This window comes from Gorilla gorilla, chromosome 2 (assembly GCF_029281585.2).
Source record: "Gorilla gorilla gorilla isolate KB3781 chromosome 2, NHGRI_mGorGor1-v2.1_pri, whole genome shotgun sequence".
Taxonomy (NCBI): Eukaryota; Metazoa; Chordata; class Mammalia; order Primates; family Hominidae; genus Gorilla; species Gorilla gorilla.
This window is the reverse complement of record NC_086017.1, coordinates 135,823,943-135,840,888: the sequence shown is the minus strand read 5'-3', so window position 1 is coordinate 135,840,888 and position 16,946 is coordinate 135,823,943. Positions and strand designations below refer to the sequence as shown.

At 44.5% G+C, this 16,946-nt stretch overlaps 1 protein-coding gene across 2 annotated transcripts in view; it reads left to right on the top strand.

Annotated features, from left to right (window-relative positions):
* HEG1 (heart development protein with EGF like domains 1) overlaps positions 1-16,458 on the top strand; it is a 90,184-nt gene extending 73,726 nt beyond the window's left edge. For both annotated transcript variants that reach the window (XM_055383846.2, XM_019024399.4), the window contains 3 exons: positions 4,220-4,307; positions 8,259-8,433; positions 11,369-16,458. In XM_055383846.2, the coding sequence (XP_055239821.2) occupies positions 4,220-4,307; positions 8,259-8,433; positions 11,369-11,518 (413 nt within the window). In that variant the 3' untranslated portion in view covers positions 11,519-16,458. The remainder of the gene's footprint in view (positions 1-4,219; positions 4,308-8,258; positions 8,434-11,368) is intronic.
* The last annotated feature ends 488 nt before the right edge of the window (positions 16,459-16,946 follow it).

The following is a 16,946-nucleotide window of genomic DNA, read 5'->3' as shown; positions in this document are numbered from 1 at the left end:
ATGACTGGGCATGGTGGCTCACGCCTGTAATCCCAGCACTTTGGGAGGCCGAGGCGGCCGGATCATGAGGTCAGGAGTTTGAGACCAGCCTGGCCAACATGGTGAAACTCCGTCTCTCTAAAAATACAAAAATTAGCTGAGCATGGTGGTTCATTCCTATAATCCCAGCTACTCAGCTGGCTGAGGAAGGAGAATCGCTTGAACCCGGGAGGCAGAGGTTGCAGTGAGCCAAGATCGTGCCACTGCACTCCAGCCTGGGCGACTCCGTCTCAAAAAGAAAAAAAAAAATATGTATGTGTATATATACACAATGTCAAGATTTCAGGGAGGGGTGTGTGTGTGTGTGTGCATATGTAAATATATAAATAAAGTTTGGGAAATACAGAAAAGCACAAAGAAGAAAGCAAATTATCCACCATTACCCGAGGCAGTGCTAACTTGTGCAAACATTTTGGTGAGTTCCTCCCAGGCTCTTTCTCTCTGCTTGTGTGCTGGGTGGTCTCCTGGCTTTCAGCCCAGTGCTCTTTCCTCTCCTGTGTAATCTAAACCAGTGCTACCCACGGTCTGGTCCATTGGCTGGCAGCAGCACCATCCCGTAGAAGCCTCTAGAAGTGAGGTTCTGAGCCCCTGCCCAGTATGACTGAACCAAATCTCTTGGAGCAGGGACCAGGAATCTGGGTTTTAACAAGGCTTGTGGGTGACTGAGACGCAGACGGGAGTTTGAGAAGCCCTCGTCTATGCCAGTGCTACACAACTTGTGGTCTGCCGTGTGAACTGTTACTGGACCATGGCAAGATAACACAGAAGTTGAGAGTGAGCACTTAGAAATGTTTATATTAACTTGACATAACTGTGACATCCAAGCATGGGAGCCTTGGAAAAGAGTTTTATTATATTTCACAAATATATCAGTCCACAGTCGAGTTGACTGTGACTTTAAAAAAAAAAAAAGGAAAAAGTGAAATTTATGATAGTTGGTGCCTGTGGGGACAGATGAGGGGAGGAGCACATGCAACTTTATTTTCTTTATTTAAAAAGAATATCCAGGTTGGGCGCAGTGGCTCACACCTGTAATCCCAGCACTTTGGGAGGCCAGGGTGAGAGGACCACTTGAGGCCAGGAGTTCAAGACCAGCCTGGACAACATAGTGATACCCTGTCCCTACAAAAACCAAAAATTAGTTGCGCCCGTGGTCCCAGCTGCTTGGCAGGCTGAGGCAGAAGGATTGCTTGAGCCCAGGAGTTGAAGGCTGCAGTGAACTGTGATTTTGCCACTGCACTCCAGTGTGGGCAACATAGTGAGACCTGTCTCAAAAAAAAAAAAGGATATCCAGAAGCACAAACAAGCAAGCAAAAACTGGTCCTCAGGCCAGGCGCTGTGGCTCACACCTGTAATCCCAGCACCGTGGGAGGCCGAGGTGAGCGGATCACTGGACGCCAAGAGTTTGAGACCAGCCTGGCCAACATAGCGAAACCCCATCTCTACTAAAAATGCCAAAAAATTAGCTGGGCATGGTGGCGCGTGCCTGTAATCACAGCTACTCAGGAGGTTGAGGCATGAGAATCGCTTGAACCTGGGGGGAAGAGGTTGCAGTGAGCCGAGATCACACCATTGCACTCCAGCCTGGGCAACGGAGCCAGAGTCTGTAAAAATAAAAAATAAAAATAAAAAAACTGGTCCTTGACCACAGATAGTTTGAGAAGCACTGGTCTACACCATCTGTGTCTCTTTTTAGACAAAACTGCTTGTTTCCAACAGGAACCTGCTACAGCTGCAGCCACTTGCAAGGGTCACTTCTAAAATGGATGCTTACTTGTTTTGTTGGAAGTGAGAAAATTTAACTTGGTGTGGCAGGATAAGCAGGAGCCAGACTCTGGTCTTTAGGAAAAAAGGGAGCCACAGAGGGTTTTTTAAAGCAGGGAAATGGCAAGATCAGATTTGCTTTCTATAATAGTGAGTGGACAAGACTGGGCACAGGTGGATGCGTTGGGAAGCAGCTGCAGTTGTCCAGACAAGGGATGATGGTAGCTCAGAGCCATGTTGGGGGAGAAGAAGAAAAGTGGATAAATTCAAGAGGTTTGTTTTCTGTCTTCACTTTTGTTAAAAAAGAAACTTTCAAATACATGTGTTGGGAGGTAAGGAAGAGAATGTGTTTATTCTGTGGCTTGGCTTTGTTTCCTGTGTATCTTAATACTGATGGCTTTTGTATCCTAATACTGATGGTTTTACGTAATAGCCAGGTTTCTGTGCTATTTATTTAAATAAAAGGATAGGAAAATTGTTGCATGGCTTGTATTTGCTCATAGTCTACCTGTTGCCTGTCTTCATTCTCAACCAGCACCTAGTGCTCTAGAAGCTTGGTGAGGAGGGGAGGAAGGTGTCAGCCCTGTACCTCATCCTTGTTTACATCCTTGTTTAGTAGAAACGGGGTTTCACCGTGTTAGCCAGGATGGTCTCAATCTCCTGACCTCGTGATCTGCCTGCCTCGTCCTCCCAAAGTGCTGGGATTACAGGCTCCAATCTTAATTTACTATCGAGAATCCGGCTACTGGTGTTTCATCCTGGATCCTACAACTAGAGAACACAATTTTCTTGTATTTCCACAACCAAAAAATCAATAGGAATATTTAATAAAATTTATTGAAGATATGATTTTACCAGAAATACATAGATATAAAAGCAATTAATTAAAGCTTTTAATATTGCTTTCTACATATGATATGTACTTGCTTAAATCACTGCTAATTTCTGGTAATTAAATTTGATGTGTATCTATGGAGGAGCTACTCAGTCCCTGGCATGGTTGATGCAGTGATTCCCAGACTCTGGACTTAACTGATCAGTAATGTTCCTTATAAAATTGGGGAGTCTAACCTAGGGTTGCCTCATTTTTATTTTATCAAGTAAAAATCTAGAACTGAATCAAGAATTTTTAGGCCGGGCATGGTGGCTCAAGCCTGTAATCCCAGCACTTTGGGAGGCCGAGGCTGGTGGATCGCCTGAGGTTAGGAGTTCGAGATCAGTCTGGCCAACATTGCGAAACCTCGTCTCTACTAAAAACACAAAAAAATTAGCAGGGCATGGTGGCACGTGTCTGTAATCCCAGCTACTCAGGAGGCTGAGGCAGAAGAATCGCTTGAACCCAGGAGGTGGAGGTTCAGTGAGCCGGGATCGCACCATTGCACTCCAGACTGGGCAACAAGAGCAAGACTCCATCTCGGAAAAAAAAAGAAAAAAAAAAAAGAATTTTTAAATCTACTATCACCATTAACTCAAAAAATTAAACAACACCAAAGGGTGGGAAGTGACCAAGAAAAGATTCTGCGTTATCTCCATTACTTACTTACTTATTTATTTATTTATTTATTTATTTTTGAGACAGAGTCTCACTGTGTCACCCAGGCTGGAGTGCAGTGGTTTGATCTCGGCTCACAGCAACCTCGGTCTCCTGGACCCATCCATTGCTTTAATAAAAATCAGATTTACTGAGGCATAATTTACACATGATAAAAGGCATCCATCTTGAGAGAAAAGTAGAAATGACAAAAATCTGAGATTATAGAATAGTTATCAAAGAGGAACAAATTAAGTTTTTAAAAAACTCATAACTCACATTTATTTTTCTCTTTCTACCGTGGGTTGGTGAAAATTTCATCAGGGCTGGTGCACAGGTAAAAGTTAGGAGCCACCATCCTAGGAGTGGCTTAAAAAAGGGAGCTTTTCGGCCGGGTGTGGTGGCTCATGCCTGTAATCCCAGAACTTTGGGAGGCCGAGGCGGGTGGATCACAAGGTCAGGAGATTGAGACCATCCTGGCTAACACGGTGAAACCCTGTCTCTACTAAAAATACAAAAAATTAGCCAGGCCTGGTGGCATGCGCTTGTAGTCCCAGCTACTTGGGAGGCTGAGGCAGGAGAATCGCTTGAACCCAGGAGGCGGAGGTTGCAGTGAGCTGAGATCGCACCACTGCACTCCAGCCTGGGTGACAGGGTGAGACTCTGTCTCAGAAAAAACAACAACAACAACAAAAAACTTTTCTCAATATGGAGAGCCTTGGAGATAGCCATTGAGGATCCCTTGCCAGAGAGTAGGAAGTTGTAGGCAAGGGCACCCCTCAAGGCAGGGTGGTGACTGTAGAGTCAGGGGAGACCATTCTTGAGAACTCACTCATTCCTTCATTACCTCCAGCCAACATGCTTTTTTGTTTGTTTTACGTTTAGCCTATCAGCTTATCACTGTGGTGATCGCAGCCGCGGGAGGTGGGCTCCTGCTCATCCTGGGCATTGCACTGATTGTTACCTGTTGCAGGTAAGTGATGAGAGTTCAGATTCCAATCCTGTTCCTTTGCCTGTGCTATACAAGGGTCAGTTTGTATTCTTTTACAGGATACTTGAGATGGTTCACAATATTAAACCATAATGTGTGACTAACCCATTTTTAAAAAAGGAGAAAGTGAATTCACGATAGTTGGTGCCTGTGAGGAAAAAGAAGGGGAGTAAATGGAACTTCATTTTCTTTATTAGAAAAGAATAGCTGAAAGCACAAGCAGGAAATGAAAAAAGAAATAAACTGGGCTTCATCAGAATTAAAAACTTTTGTACTTCAAAGGACACTATCAAGAAAGTGAAAAGACAACCCATACTTGCAAATATGGGTTGCATGAGAAAATACTTGCAAATTATGTGTCTAATAAGGGACTTGTATCTAGAATATAGAAGGAACTCTTACAACTCAACAACCTAATTTTAAAACTGGACAAAAACTTGAATAGACATTTCTTCAAAGAAGAGATACAGATGGCCAATAAGCACATTGTCTTAGTCCATTTTGTGTTGCTGTAAAGGAATACCTGAGGCTGGGTATATTAGTCCATTTTCACACTGCTGATAAAGACATACCCAAGACTGAGCAATCTGCAAAATAAAGAGGTTTAATGGACTTACAGTTCCACGTGGCTGGGGAAGCCTCACAATCATGGTGGAAGGCAAAGAGGAGCAAGGCACGTCTTACATGAATGGCAGCAGGCAAAGAGAGAGCTTGTGCAGGGAAACTCCCCCGTATAGAACCATCAGATCTCGTGAGACTCATTTACTATCATGAGAACAGCATGGGAAAGACCCACCCCCATGATTCAACCATCTCCCACCAGGTCCCTCCCACAACATGTGGGAATTCAAGATGAGATTTGGATGGGGACATAGCCAAACCATATCAATGGGTAATTTCTAAAGAAAAAGGTTTATTTGGCTCACAATTCTGATGGCTGCAAAGTTTGAGATTGGGCATCTGTATCTGGTGAGGGCCTCAGGCTGCTTCCACTCCTGGAGGAAGATGAAGGGAGCCACCTGATGAGAAAGAAAGCAGGAGGTGGGGGGCTAGGGGAGAGGTTTCAGGCTCTTTTGAACAACCAGCTTTCCCAGGAAAGGTATTAGTCCTTTCATGAGAGATCTGCCCTCATGGCCCAGACACCTCCCTGTAGGCCCCATCCCCCAGCACCTCCACACTGGGGATTAAATTTCAGCATGAGACTGGGTGGGGACAAACTATATCCCGATCATGGCACACACGAAAAGATGGTCAACATCATTAGTCACCTAGGAAATGCAAATCGAAACCACCATGAGACACCACTTCACACCCACTAAGATGGCTATTAAAAAAAAAAAATAGAAAATAGCCACTGGGCACAGTGGCTCAGCCTGTAATTCCAGCACTTTGGGAGTTCGAGGCGAGTGGATCACTTCAGATCAGGAGTTCAAGACCAGCCTGGCCAACATGGTGAAACCCTGTCTCCGCCAAAAATATAAAAAATTAGCTGGGTGTGGTGGTGCATGCCTGTAATCCCAGCTACTCGGGAGGCTGAGGCAGAATTGCTTGAACCTGGGAGGCAGAGGTGCAGTGAGCTGAGATCATGCCACTGCACTCCAGCCTGGGTGACAGAGCCAGACTCCGTCTCAAACAAAACAAAACAAAACAAAAAAACACCTAGAAAATAACAAGCATTGGTGAGGAAGTGGAAAAATCAGAATCCCCCATACACTGCTAGTGGGAATGTAAAGTGGGGCAGCCGCTTTGAAACAGTGTGAAAGTTAAAGACAGAGTTACCATTGGACCCAGCACTTCCACTCTTAGGTATATCAAGAGAAGTGAAAAGGTATACTCACACAAAAACTTCACGTGAATGTTCACAGCAACATTATTTACAATAGCCAAAAGGTGAAAACTCTACCAATGTTTGTCAATGGATAAGCAAAATATGATATATTTCTACAATGGAATATGATTCTGGCATAATGTGAATGAAGTACTGATACATACTATAACATGGGTGAACCCTGAAAATACGCTAAGTGAAACAAGCCAGTCCCAAAAGACCACCTACTGTATGATTCTATTTATATGACTTATCTGAAATAGGCAAATCTAATAGAGTTGAAAGTAGATTAATGGTTGTCTAGGGCCAGAGTGGTGGGGAAAAGGGGAGAATTGGAAGATGGTGGCTAAGGGGTATGGGGTTTCTTCTTGGGGTGATGAAACTGTTCTAAAATTGTGATGATGGTTGCACAAGTCTGAATATGCCAGAAACCATTAAATGAGTGAATTGTATGATATGTGAACTGTTTCTCAGTAAAGCTATGTACAGAAAGAGAAGCAGACAAAGAAAGAAAGATGAAATATTTTTGCAGTAGAGAAGTTGTAGCAGCAATGTGGGATGCTTTGGGCTTCCTGGAAGCCACTGAGATTGGGTTTCTATTGGAAAAGGAAGAGAAAGGAGGAAATTGATTCCCCTTCTCTGTGATGATCTATTCAGATAAGGGAAAATTATGACCTCTGACTTAGATGATAATAATGGCAGGAATTATCTAGATGTAACAGATGGGGGGAACCTCCGAAAATAGCTAGTTATCTTTTCTACCGTTGACATAAAGGACATTTTAAGATATCCTCTGTCTTCAAAAAGGCAGCAGAGAGCAATGTGCCCTAACTGCCCAACTAGGAATGCAGGCCTTATGGTATAGCCTTTGCCTATTATTTTCCAAATTGCCATCAAATCATCAAAGATAAACCATATGAGTGGAAATAAACTTCAGGGGATGAGACTAGGAATGGTTACCTAGAGGGACATAACCTGAGCGCTCAAGGGACAGAAGCCTCATATTTGCTACGTGTTCTGTACTGTGTGGTGTACCCATTTGGGGAAGGAGCCTGTGCCTGCTGGCTCCTGAGAAGAGAAGGTAGTTGTGCATGAGTATGTCATTGTCTGAGCCCAGGTACCCCACCCGCCAGGAAGCAACACAGTGGCAGGTCTGTTCCCAACTTCCACAAAGAGCCAGCACCTAAGCCACGTGCTAGACATTTGGTTTTATGACCCTGAGTCACTTTTTGCCTTCCCTAGAAAACTTATTTGTAGTTTAAGTGAGGTAGAAAGAAAAAGACTTCAGATTATCATATCTGTGACAAATATAATTTAAAATTTCTGATCCTGGACCGGTTAGATAGGTGAAGAACACAGATTCCAACAATTCGCAGTCAGTGAGATCTTACGAGTAGCATTTCTGTAACCTGCTGAAATGAGAATTTGTACAGGTGTATAAATAGGTGGGCTTTTTCATAAACAAACCATTCTGTTTTTATGACTTGTGAAATATTTGCTTCTTGTAGTAGAAAGAGCACCGCCCGGAGAGTTGGAAGCCTGAATTCTAGTTCCAAACCTTCTAGTAGCAAAAGGTGACCCAGAGGACAAGTCAGGTCTCTTTACTGAGCTGGAGCTGCCCCATCCTATCCCCAGAGCTCCTGATTCAGTCAATCTGGGGGATACCCAGACTCTTCCCATGTAAATTCTGATGCTTGGGCAGCTTGGGATCCACTGGACTAGAATGAGTCTAAGGGCCCCTCTGGCTCCAGCATTCTGTGAATTTATGACCCTTGTTTTCCTGGCCACCCCCAAGACACAGTGATCTCTGTCCTGTAGAAGAGTCTAAATCTGCCCTATTGCTGCTGTTTTTGTCCCCCTACCCCCTGATAATCTGGCCCCTTTGGGTTGGAAGAATTTTTGTATCTTTTTTTGCACCTAACTGCATATTTACTTGTTGTAGGCAAATACCAAATAACAACAATAATAATACTACTCAGTGGGCAGCTACAAATAAATATAATGGTAGCTTTCAGTTGAATTTACATTATAAAATCATAGTTGGTGCTTTCACAGTATCACTTCTTTACAGAATTGAGCTTTACAAATATTTTTGTATCCCACAGAAAGAATAAAAATGACATAAGCAAACTCATCTTCAAAAGTGGAGATTTCCAAATGTCCCCATATGCTGAATACCCCAAAAATCCTCGCTCACAAGAATGGGGCCGAGAAGCTATTGAAATGCATGAGAATGGAAGTACCAAAAACCTCCTCCAGATGACGGATGTGTACTACTCGGTGTGTATTCCTGTGTCAGGATGACCCCAGGGCCCCCGGTTCCTCTGGGAAGTAAAGGAATTCTGTTTTGTTGCAGTAAAAGCATTACAGTTAGTTAAGGGTTAAAGAGTAGTGGCATGAACCTCTGATTTACTAGTCAGTTTACCTACAGTCTATTTGCATGGTACTTATCAGTGTTGCTATTGAGGTATGAAGGATATTTCCATAAAGCACATTATATTTATGTGGTTGTAGCAGTAACCCTCTTGTTACTAAACTTGGCTTTTAAGTTATAGGAATGGAAACTGAAAGGTAGAGCAAGAATTTAGTGATATTTAGCCTTTGGCCCTTTCATTTTTATCTCCTGTCTGCCATGCTTACCTTGTGTGGTTAGGTACTTAAAACTAGAGGATTGGTGGCTGGGCACAGTGGCTCACACCTGTAATCCCAGCACTTTGGGAGGCCGAGGTGGGCAGATCTTATGAGTCCAGGAGTTTGAGACCAGCCTGGGCAACATGGTGAAATCATGTCTCTACAGAAACCATGCTCATCTCTACAAAAAATTAGCCTGGCATGGTGGTGCTTGCCTGTGGTTCCAGCTACTTGAGAGGCTAAGATGGGAGGATTGCTTGAGTTGGGGAGGCAGAGGTTGCAGTGAGACAAGATTGCACCACTGTACTCCAGCCTGGGCAACAGAGTGAGATCCTATCTCAAAATAATAATAATAATAATAATAGCAGTAATAAACAACAACAACAAAAAAGCCAACTAGGGGATGGGGAAAAGGTATAAAGAGAACAACAATTCAATGTCGTCCTCAACAAGCACTTCTCAGGTTTAGAATATTGTATACTCAGTAGGCCTTTAATAATTTGCTATGTCCAGCCTGGACTGCATCATTTGGAAAGGTAGGAGACAACCTTGAACCCTTCTTGCTGCCTCTCTCCCATATTGAATTTAACCTGTGTCATATTCCTGTAAACTGCCCAGCTCATTTCATATCACTGTATCAACCATAAAGCAAACATGAACAGGCGTATCTGAGCTGAAAAGTAAACAGTTATCAGGTGACTTCTCGTGCCATGTGGAGCTGTTTGAGGAATAGCAATAAATGTGAAACCTTGCCCCGTGGGGACTTAATGGTGTTAGACAATCTTGTGACAGAAACCATAATTCCTCTGGTTGCTGTGGCAATTAACCACGGGGATGCAGACTTTGGATGGGAGGGACAAGTTTGTTCATGCTAAGAAGCTGTTTATTTCCATGGAGTCTTTTTGGAAAATTTGAACCTAGAGGAAGAACAAAAAGTTATAAATAAGGAGAAAAACATAAAGAGATACAAACTTAGCTCTAGCAAAAATATTCCCATTGATATTTCTGCATTGGGCTTTGTTTCTCTGTTTATCAGGAAAGTCCTTTTCCTTTACTAACTGAAGCTATAACTGAGCTGGTATTTTACCCCAGTGTGTCCCCACACTCTCATCCTTTACTCGGGACTCCTCAGCCCCAGCACGGTTCAATAACTAGCAACAAACAGGCCTGTGGCATCATAGGAACCAACTTCACTGCATGTTTCCATGGTATTAAAGAGTTACCTTAAATAAACGTAGTCAAGAATGTAAATGAACCCTATTTTTATTCCAAAAATAGCAGGCTGGCCAGGCACAGTGGCTCATGCCTATAATCCCTGTAATCACTTTGGGAGGCCAAGATCGGGGGATTGCTTGACCCTAGGAGTTCAAGACCAGCCTGGGCAACATGGTGAGACCCTGTCTCTACAGATTTTTTTCTTTTTTTAATTAGCCAGGCATGGTGGTGGACCCCTGTACATCCAGCTACTCAGGAGGCTAAGGCAGGAGGATCACTTAAGCCCAGGAGGTCAAGGTTACAGTGAACAGTGTTTGTGCCATTGCACTCCAGGCTGGGCAATAGAGCAAGACCCTGTCTCAAAAAAAAAAAAAAAAAAAAAAAAGGCCAGGCGCAGTGGCTCACGCCTATAATCCCAGCACTTTGGGAGGCCAAGGCAGGTGGATCACGAGGTCAAGAGATCGAGACCATTCTGGCTAACATGGTGAAACCCCGTCTCTACTAAAAATACAAAAATTAGCTGGGCTTGGTAGCGTGCACCTGTAGTCCCAGCTACTCGGGAGGTTGAGGCAGGAGAGTACCTCAAACCCAGGAGGCAGGGGTTGCAATGAGCCGAGATTGTGCCACTGCACTCTGGCCTGGTGACAGAGTGAGACTCCATCTAAAAAAAGAAAGAAAAAGAAAAAAGAAAAGAAAGAAAGAGAGGGAAAGGTAAAAAAAGAAAAAGAAAGAAAGGGAAAGGAGAAAGGAAAGGAAGGAGGAAAAGAAAAAGAAAGAAGGAAAAAAATAGCTGGCTGAGCAGTCTGTAGAGGCAGAGCCTAAGCTTAGGGCATGAAGCTGTCACCTGGGTAGACAAGCTGTTCCACACAGTGGGCTCAGGTGTCGTCCAGGTGATTCCCACATTGGGCTCTCCTGCGACTCATTTATGATACATAGTAGCTAGTATTTTATTTCTGCCAAGAAATAATTTACCTTTGGTGCTACTATGAAGGCCTCCTCAAAGTAGCCCCTCTGATTCCCAGGGAGCCTTTTTTTGAGATCCAACTGATCACTTGAGGATTGCTGTTGGCCTCCTGGTTTGGGGTCCTAACTCCACCTGCAACTAGATGGTCGTAGGACCTTATAAAGTTCAGTTCCTCCATTTGCATCAGTTGCCTTCTGCATGGTTGCTGGGACAGGAAGGATTAAAGTGGGTTGTGCTCCAGAGAGAAAGATACTTTAAAAAAATTAGAAATAATTGGTAGAACGACATCATACAGGATAAACCCAGATCTTTTCTTACATTGGTCTAAAATCATTGGGATTTAACACTGTAATTTAAACCCAAGAATGATAAATTGACTTTTCTTCTTTTCTCTTTGGCAACCAGCCTACAAGTGTAAGGAATCCAGAACTTGAACGAAACGGACTCTACCCGGCCTACACTGGACTGCCAGGATCACGGCATTCTTGCATTTTCCCCGGACAGTATAACCCGTCTTTCATCAGTGATGAAAGCAGAAGAAGAGACTACTTTTAAGTCCAGGAGAGAGAAGGACTCATTGCTCTGAGCCAGTCACCTGGGACCTCTGCTCAGAGGACCGCACCAGGAGGCTGCGCCCAGGATTTGTCGGGAGCCACGCTGAGTGGCAAGCAGGAAGAGGGACAGGCATGCAGGGTGTGACCACAGTGGAGGAGACAGGTGGATGTGGAACCACAGGCTGCTCATTCAGCACCTTTGTTGTTACTGTGAACGTGAATGTGGGCCAGTATCAAGAGAGTCTCTCTGAGTGACTGCACCATGGCACTGGCACCAGGGCGACTATTAGCCAGGGCAGACCACTAGACATCAGTGCAGGGACCTGGTTTTCCCTTCGTTTGCACTTTAGTAAATTGGGTGGGAGGTTTCCTTTTGGATCTGTTTTGAGACTGTTCCAGAAAGAAGGCTTCCTTTCCCGAGACACTTCCATAGGCAGCAATTTGGTGATTCATTTGCAGCAAAATACTGGCTTGTTAATTATTTTCCTGCCCAGCGCCTGCGTGCTAAACAACAGATGAGGATGAGCGTACCACTGAAGTCTGAAGATGTCGCCATTGAACGGACAGTGTTTTCATATGTTTCTAGGTTGTCTTATGCTACAGTTTCCAAGCCAGCCCCCACAGTGAGGAAATGTGTGAGGCACCGCACACAACTGCAATGTGTTTTTTAAGTCAAGGTGACACATGTATTTAAGATTTTTTTTTTTAAATCTCTTTGCAGTTAAATATCACTTTTTCAAACAAGCTTGGATCAGAGCAAAACAACTTATATTTGGTTTTAGCTGGAGGCTCAGCAGGCAGATTGCAGGCAGGGGGGCACTTTTCATCCATGAGGGCCCAGCCTGGGGCCTGGGACTCTGATCACCATTGTGGAGGCCAGAGGCAGCTGCGTATGGAGGAGAAATGTCAAACTGAACGCAGGTTTCACCACTCTAGGAAAGCAGCTTGTTGAGCCCCTGCAGCTGGATGTGGTTAGAGGGATGGGCTGAATAGGCAGGTTAGATTTCCTCCATCAACAGTGCTTTGGGAAGCTGCGTGGATTCCTGAGGAAGAACAGGGAGCCGAGATGGAGCCACACATGAGTTTGCTCACCGGCTACTGCAGCACTTTGTACCCAGAATCTCATGTCCACAAACCCCATGTAAACTTTCAACCACTCAAAGCTGTTTATTCGGCTGAAGAAATAACTTCTTTTTCTCACCCAGTCATTTGTACCTCTTCATATGGCTGTGTCGCACCCTCCAGAAACGTGGTTATACTTCCAGTCAGTGTGGGAGAGCTGAAGACTTCCGGTTGGTCGAGGAACTGAGGGTTGACCTTCGGGAAGGAAGTTCCACTCATCTTATTTATTATGCCTGTGATGTGGGTCCTGCCAGGGAGACATCCAGTACTCGGTGTCTTTAATTGCCACCTGGGGAACTGTGTTTATTGGCCTTCTTTGGGGCATCCTGCTTTTGGATGAAGTGAGGGGAATACAGAGGTAAAATAATTGTCTCCACCCTGAAGCGGGGAGTCCCGCTTCACATTTCTGGAAATGGTGCAGCCACTGGGGACAGTTCTGCCCCGGGCATGGTTGTTTCTTCAAGGTCCTCTAAATATAATCCCTATTCTTACATAATCCTTGGCCCTGATGGTTTTAAGCAAGAACTCTTGTGTCCCATGGTCTCCACCACTCACCATCACCCTGCTGTAGCAAGAGTCCTAGTCAGGGGAGGTGCATTTTAGTAGTTAAATTGCACTCATCCATGAGATAAATAAAAGGAGAACTGTTTTTATCAGTGGAGGCTAACCTAAAATTTCAAAGCGTCGCCTTTTTGAAATCTTGGGCCTCTCTCTCTGTAGAACCAATGGCCCTTTGTGGCTCACGGCCTCGCACCTAACTGGAGAGTTCTGAGCTCCTGCAGCTCACCTGAGCCCACAGACTAGGCTTCTTGGCTCCTTCCGCAGCATGCCTGCTCACCCCCAGAACCCGCAGCTGTGGGAAGAGCCATGTAGGGAGGCTATTCCCAGGCATACACTTCCACTGCCTTCAGCTGACGTCACAGCTGACAAATCATCTCCTCTATCGGAGCCAGAAGACTTCAGCTCCACAAAATGAAGTGTTCTGTCCTGAAAACATTCTTGGGAAGAATCCCAACATCGAGAAAACGGTGTCCTGTGAGTTCCAACAGTGCTTCTTGTTCATGGGTTTCTTCCGTATAGAGTGGATTAAGAGTGTTTTATTTTGTTGTTTTAACAGAAAAAAAGGAGGCACCCACAAGGTTGAGGTCACACAGTCTCCACAGTTTCCAGGAGGCGTTTGGGGGTGGGGAAGGCACCTCCAGAGCATGAGGCTCTAAGGGGACATGAGTAAAGCATGTCTGTGACCCAGTGAGGAAGGGAGAGGCCAGCTGCACTCCTGCACGGGGTTCCTAGCTGCAGAAGGGTCCCGCCTAGGCCGAGGGGAAACACCTGATAGCAGAAGAGGCCTGGATGCACACCTGGCACGCCGAGGCTCTCCGCCCAGACACAGTGCTCCATGTCAGCCCCTGCACCTGGGGTGTGTGATTCACCTGCACAGATGCCACAATCCTGCACCAATATCCCACAGATGGGGGAAGGTGAGAGGAAGGGGCAAGTGATGTGTAACTGCTCAAGAGATGCTTAAACCTCCATAGAGAGGAGCCGGGCGCAGGGGCATCTGTGTGTCCCGTCACACACTGCAGCAGGGAAGGGTGGCTGGCTGGCTCCCTGGCATCAGTGGTTTGGTTTAAGCTCCAGAGGGTCTTATTGCCATTGTCTTTTCCTCTGCCCCTTGAGCCAGCCTAAGGCCCTGGAGTCTGTTTCTTTAGGCAGATGAACTGACATGCTCCTACCATGACCAGGCTCTGGGCAAGGCTCCTCACAGTATCCTTGAGAGGTGGGCATGGAGGTGCCCATTTCTCAGGTACAGAAACCTTCAGAGAGGATAAATAGCTTGCCCTGTAGAAGCAGGACTGAAACCCTTGTCTGCCTGACTCCCCCAGCTACTCTGCGCACTGTAGCCCCCTGCCTTACTGTCCTGGCACACCCCTCACCATCCTGTATACCTTAAATATCAAAGAGGGCAAGAGAGAAAGGGCTTTAAAGATAAGTTATTTTTTTAAGGAACCTTAATATTATTTTTAAGAAGTAACCAAATTAATGACGTGAAATGCAAAAAAAAATGCTGACTACCCTTTTGAAAATGTGCTTTCAGATTGGTTTTTATATGTATTTCTTAGACACTTGTCATTAAGAAAATAGTGGCTGGCTTGTGCTCAGCAAGAAGCACACTGGCACGTGGCTTTGGTATAGGAAGTGGAAGGCAAGGACCTGGGTTTCTGACAAGTGCAGTCAGACATACACATCCATCTGAGAGCTGCTTGCCTTGTTCCCATGGTAAGGCCATGGCTCCCACATACTGGAAGCATATTTTTGTGAACTGTTTTCAGAATTGGGAACATATTCAGTGGAATGTCTTAAACGCTGACACATCTTCCTCCTTTGAGGGGAAGTATATTTTCAGAAGCAGCTAAAACATTTAGAGCCAAAATTGCTGATAGGTGGTTCAGTCAAGTTGGCTGATGGCATCTGAGGTCAAAAACTAAGATGTGACGATTGAGTTCTTAAAGAGGTAACTCTTAAAGTGGGCCCAAGGGAGAAGGCAGCATCTTTGGACTCCTAGGCTGGATGGCTACCCAAGAATATGCCGTTGAAGGATGACACCTATTCAGATGTGAAAGTTCCCAGAGCAGGCACCTTTGGGTCACCCACCACGTGTGGCTTTTTGGTGCCTGCGTGAAACTGTGTTGCCCCCTGGTGAGATGCCCGGGTGTCCTGTAAGCCGATTTAACTCTGCCTGAGGAAGAGGAGCTGTCCACTCCAGTTGCCCTTGGCTAAGTTTAGCCTAACACACCCAAAGTTAGGGTTTTGACCCAGAGTTCTAAAATACACAAATTTTGAGACTACAGCACTTCTTTGGAAAGAGGAAGAACGCAAAGTTCAGTATTTCAATACTTTGTATTTTACTTGAAATTACCCTTAGTAGCATCTTTTTTTTCCTATCTGAAAGCTTTTGTGTGGATGAGAAGGGACATTTCATTTCCTCCCTTAACAAAGTGTCATTCTGAGGTTCTCAGGTGTGTTTTTGGAAATAGAGATACTGGTTTTGTAGAGTTTGCCTTTGGGTATGTTTTCTTTTTTTCTTAAATCTCCAAGGAAGAGAACTGACTAAAATAGTAGGAACATGAAAGTATTAAATGCCAATTAATTTGTTGTAGTAAAGTATCTTCATTAGCGTTATACTCCATCATATCTGGTGTAAACTGCTCACAGAAAACCCTATGAAACCAAAGGGGGACCATTCAGGTCTAAAAAGAGACAGGTCCGAGTCTGGGTCTGTCACCTGGGCATTTTCAAAGAGGACATTTTGAAGAATTTGCATATTCAGATTTTTAAAATGCACTTAACATACTTCATTACAGATTTCTTGGGTAGGGAGGATGGGATAGGCCAGGGATGGGATGGAATCAGTTCTGCCTGGGAAACTAATCCGACTCATTTACCTTTCTGTATTAACCTTGGCCTGTCCTAAAAAGAGAACGACTGTTTCATCATGAGTTGCTCTGAGTTTTGTTAATGTTTGTGTTGGTGGATTGACGGTTAAATGAAGCATTTAGCTGGAATATGAACTTTGGGAGTTTTCATGTTGTCCTGGATTTCTCTTTGTAAACCTTTAAACCTTAGCCCCTGGTTGATTGTGTTAAACCCATTATGAGAATGTTATTTAAAGTTGTATTATAATTGCAACCTCCACTAATTATTCAGTACTGTAGCAGCAAAGTATTATTTGTAAGAATTTGGTTATTTTTATACTTATATCCACTATAAGTCTGGCGTTCTAGTCAGTAAAATGATACAATAAAATTAATATCATTTTCATTGTGTGTTTTCCTCTTAATAACAAGAAAACCAGACCAGAATGCAACAAGTTACCAGTTGTGCAGTGAACTTCCACATGGCAAATGTGGAAGCTGAGTCATTTCTGTATTCTCAGTGCCCAGCACTGGGGAGGTACACTTTTGATGATGGATGGATGGATGGATGGATGGACAAACAGACCTAAATGGCAGGAAGCCAAACTTAGATACAGCACCTGCTTTTGTTTACGTGAATTGGAGATCATAAGTGACCAATTCAGATACTTACAATTCCCTCCTCAATGTCTCCCACTACCCCTTCCATGCCAACTCTTCATGTGTTGGAGGAGAGGGGAAAGTAAGCCTATGTGTGCTCTGGTGGGGAGAATCTGCAGAACTTTAAGATGGTGGGCCATGGATCTTACACTCATGGTGGCCGAGGGATGTGGCTGCCTGTTTAGATATACATTCGTGAATGAATTGCTTCCTTGGATGCCTTGCAGGTCAGGG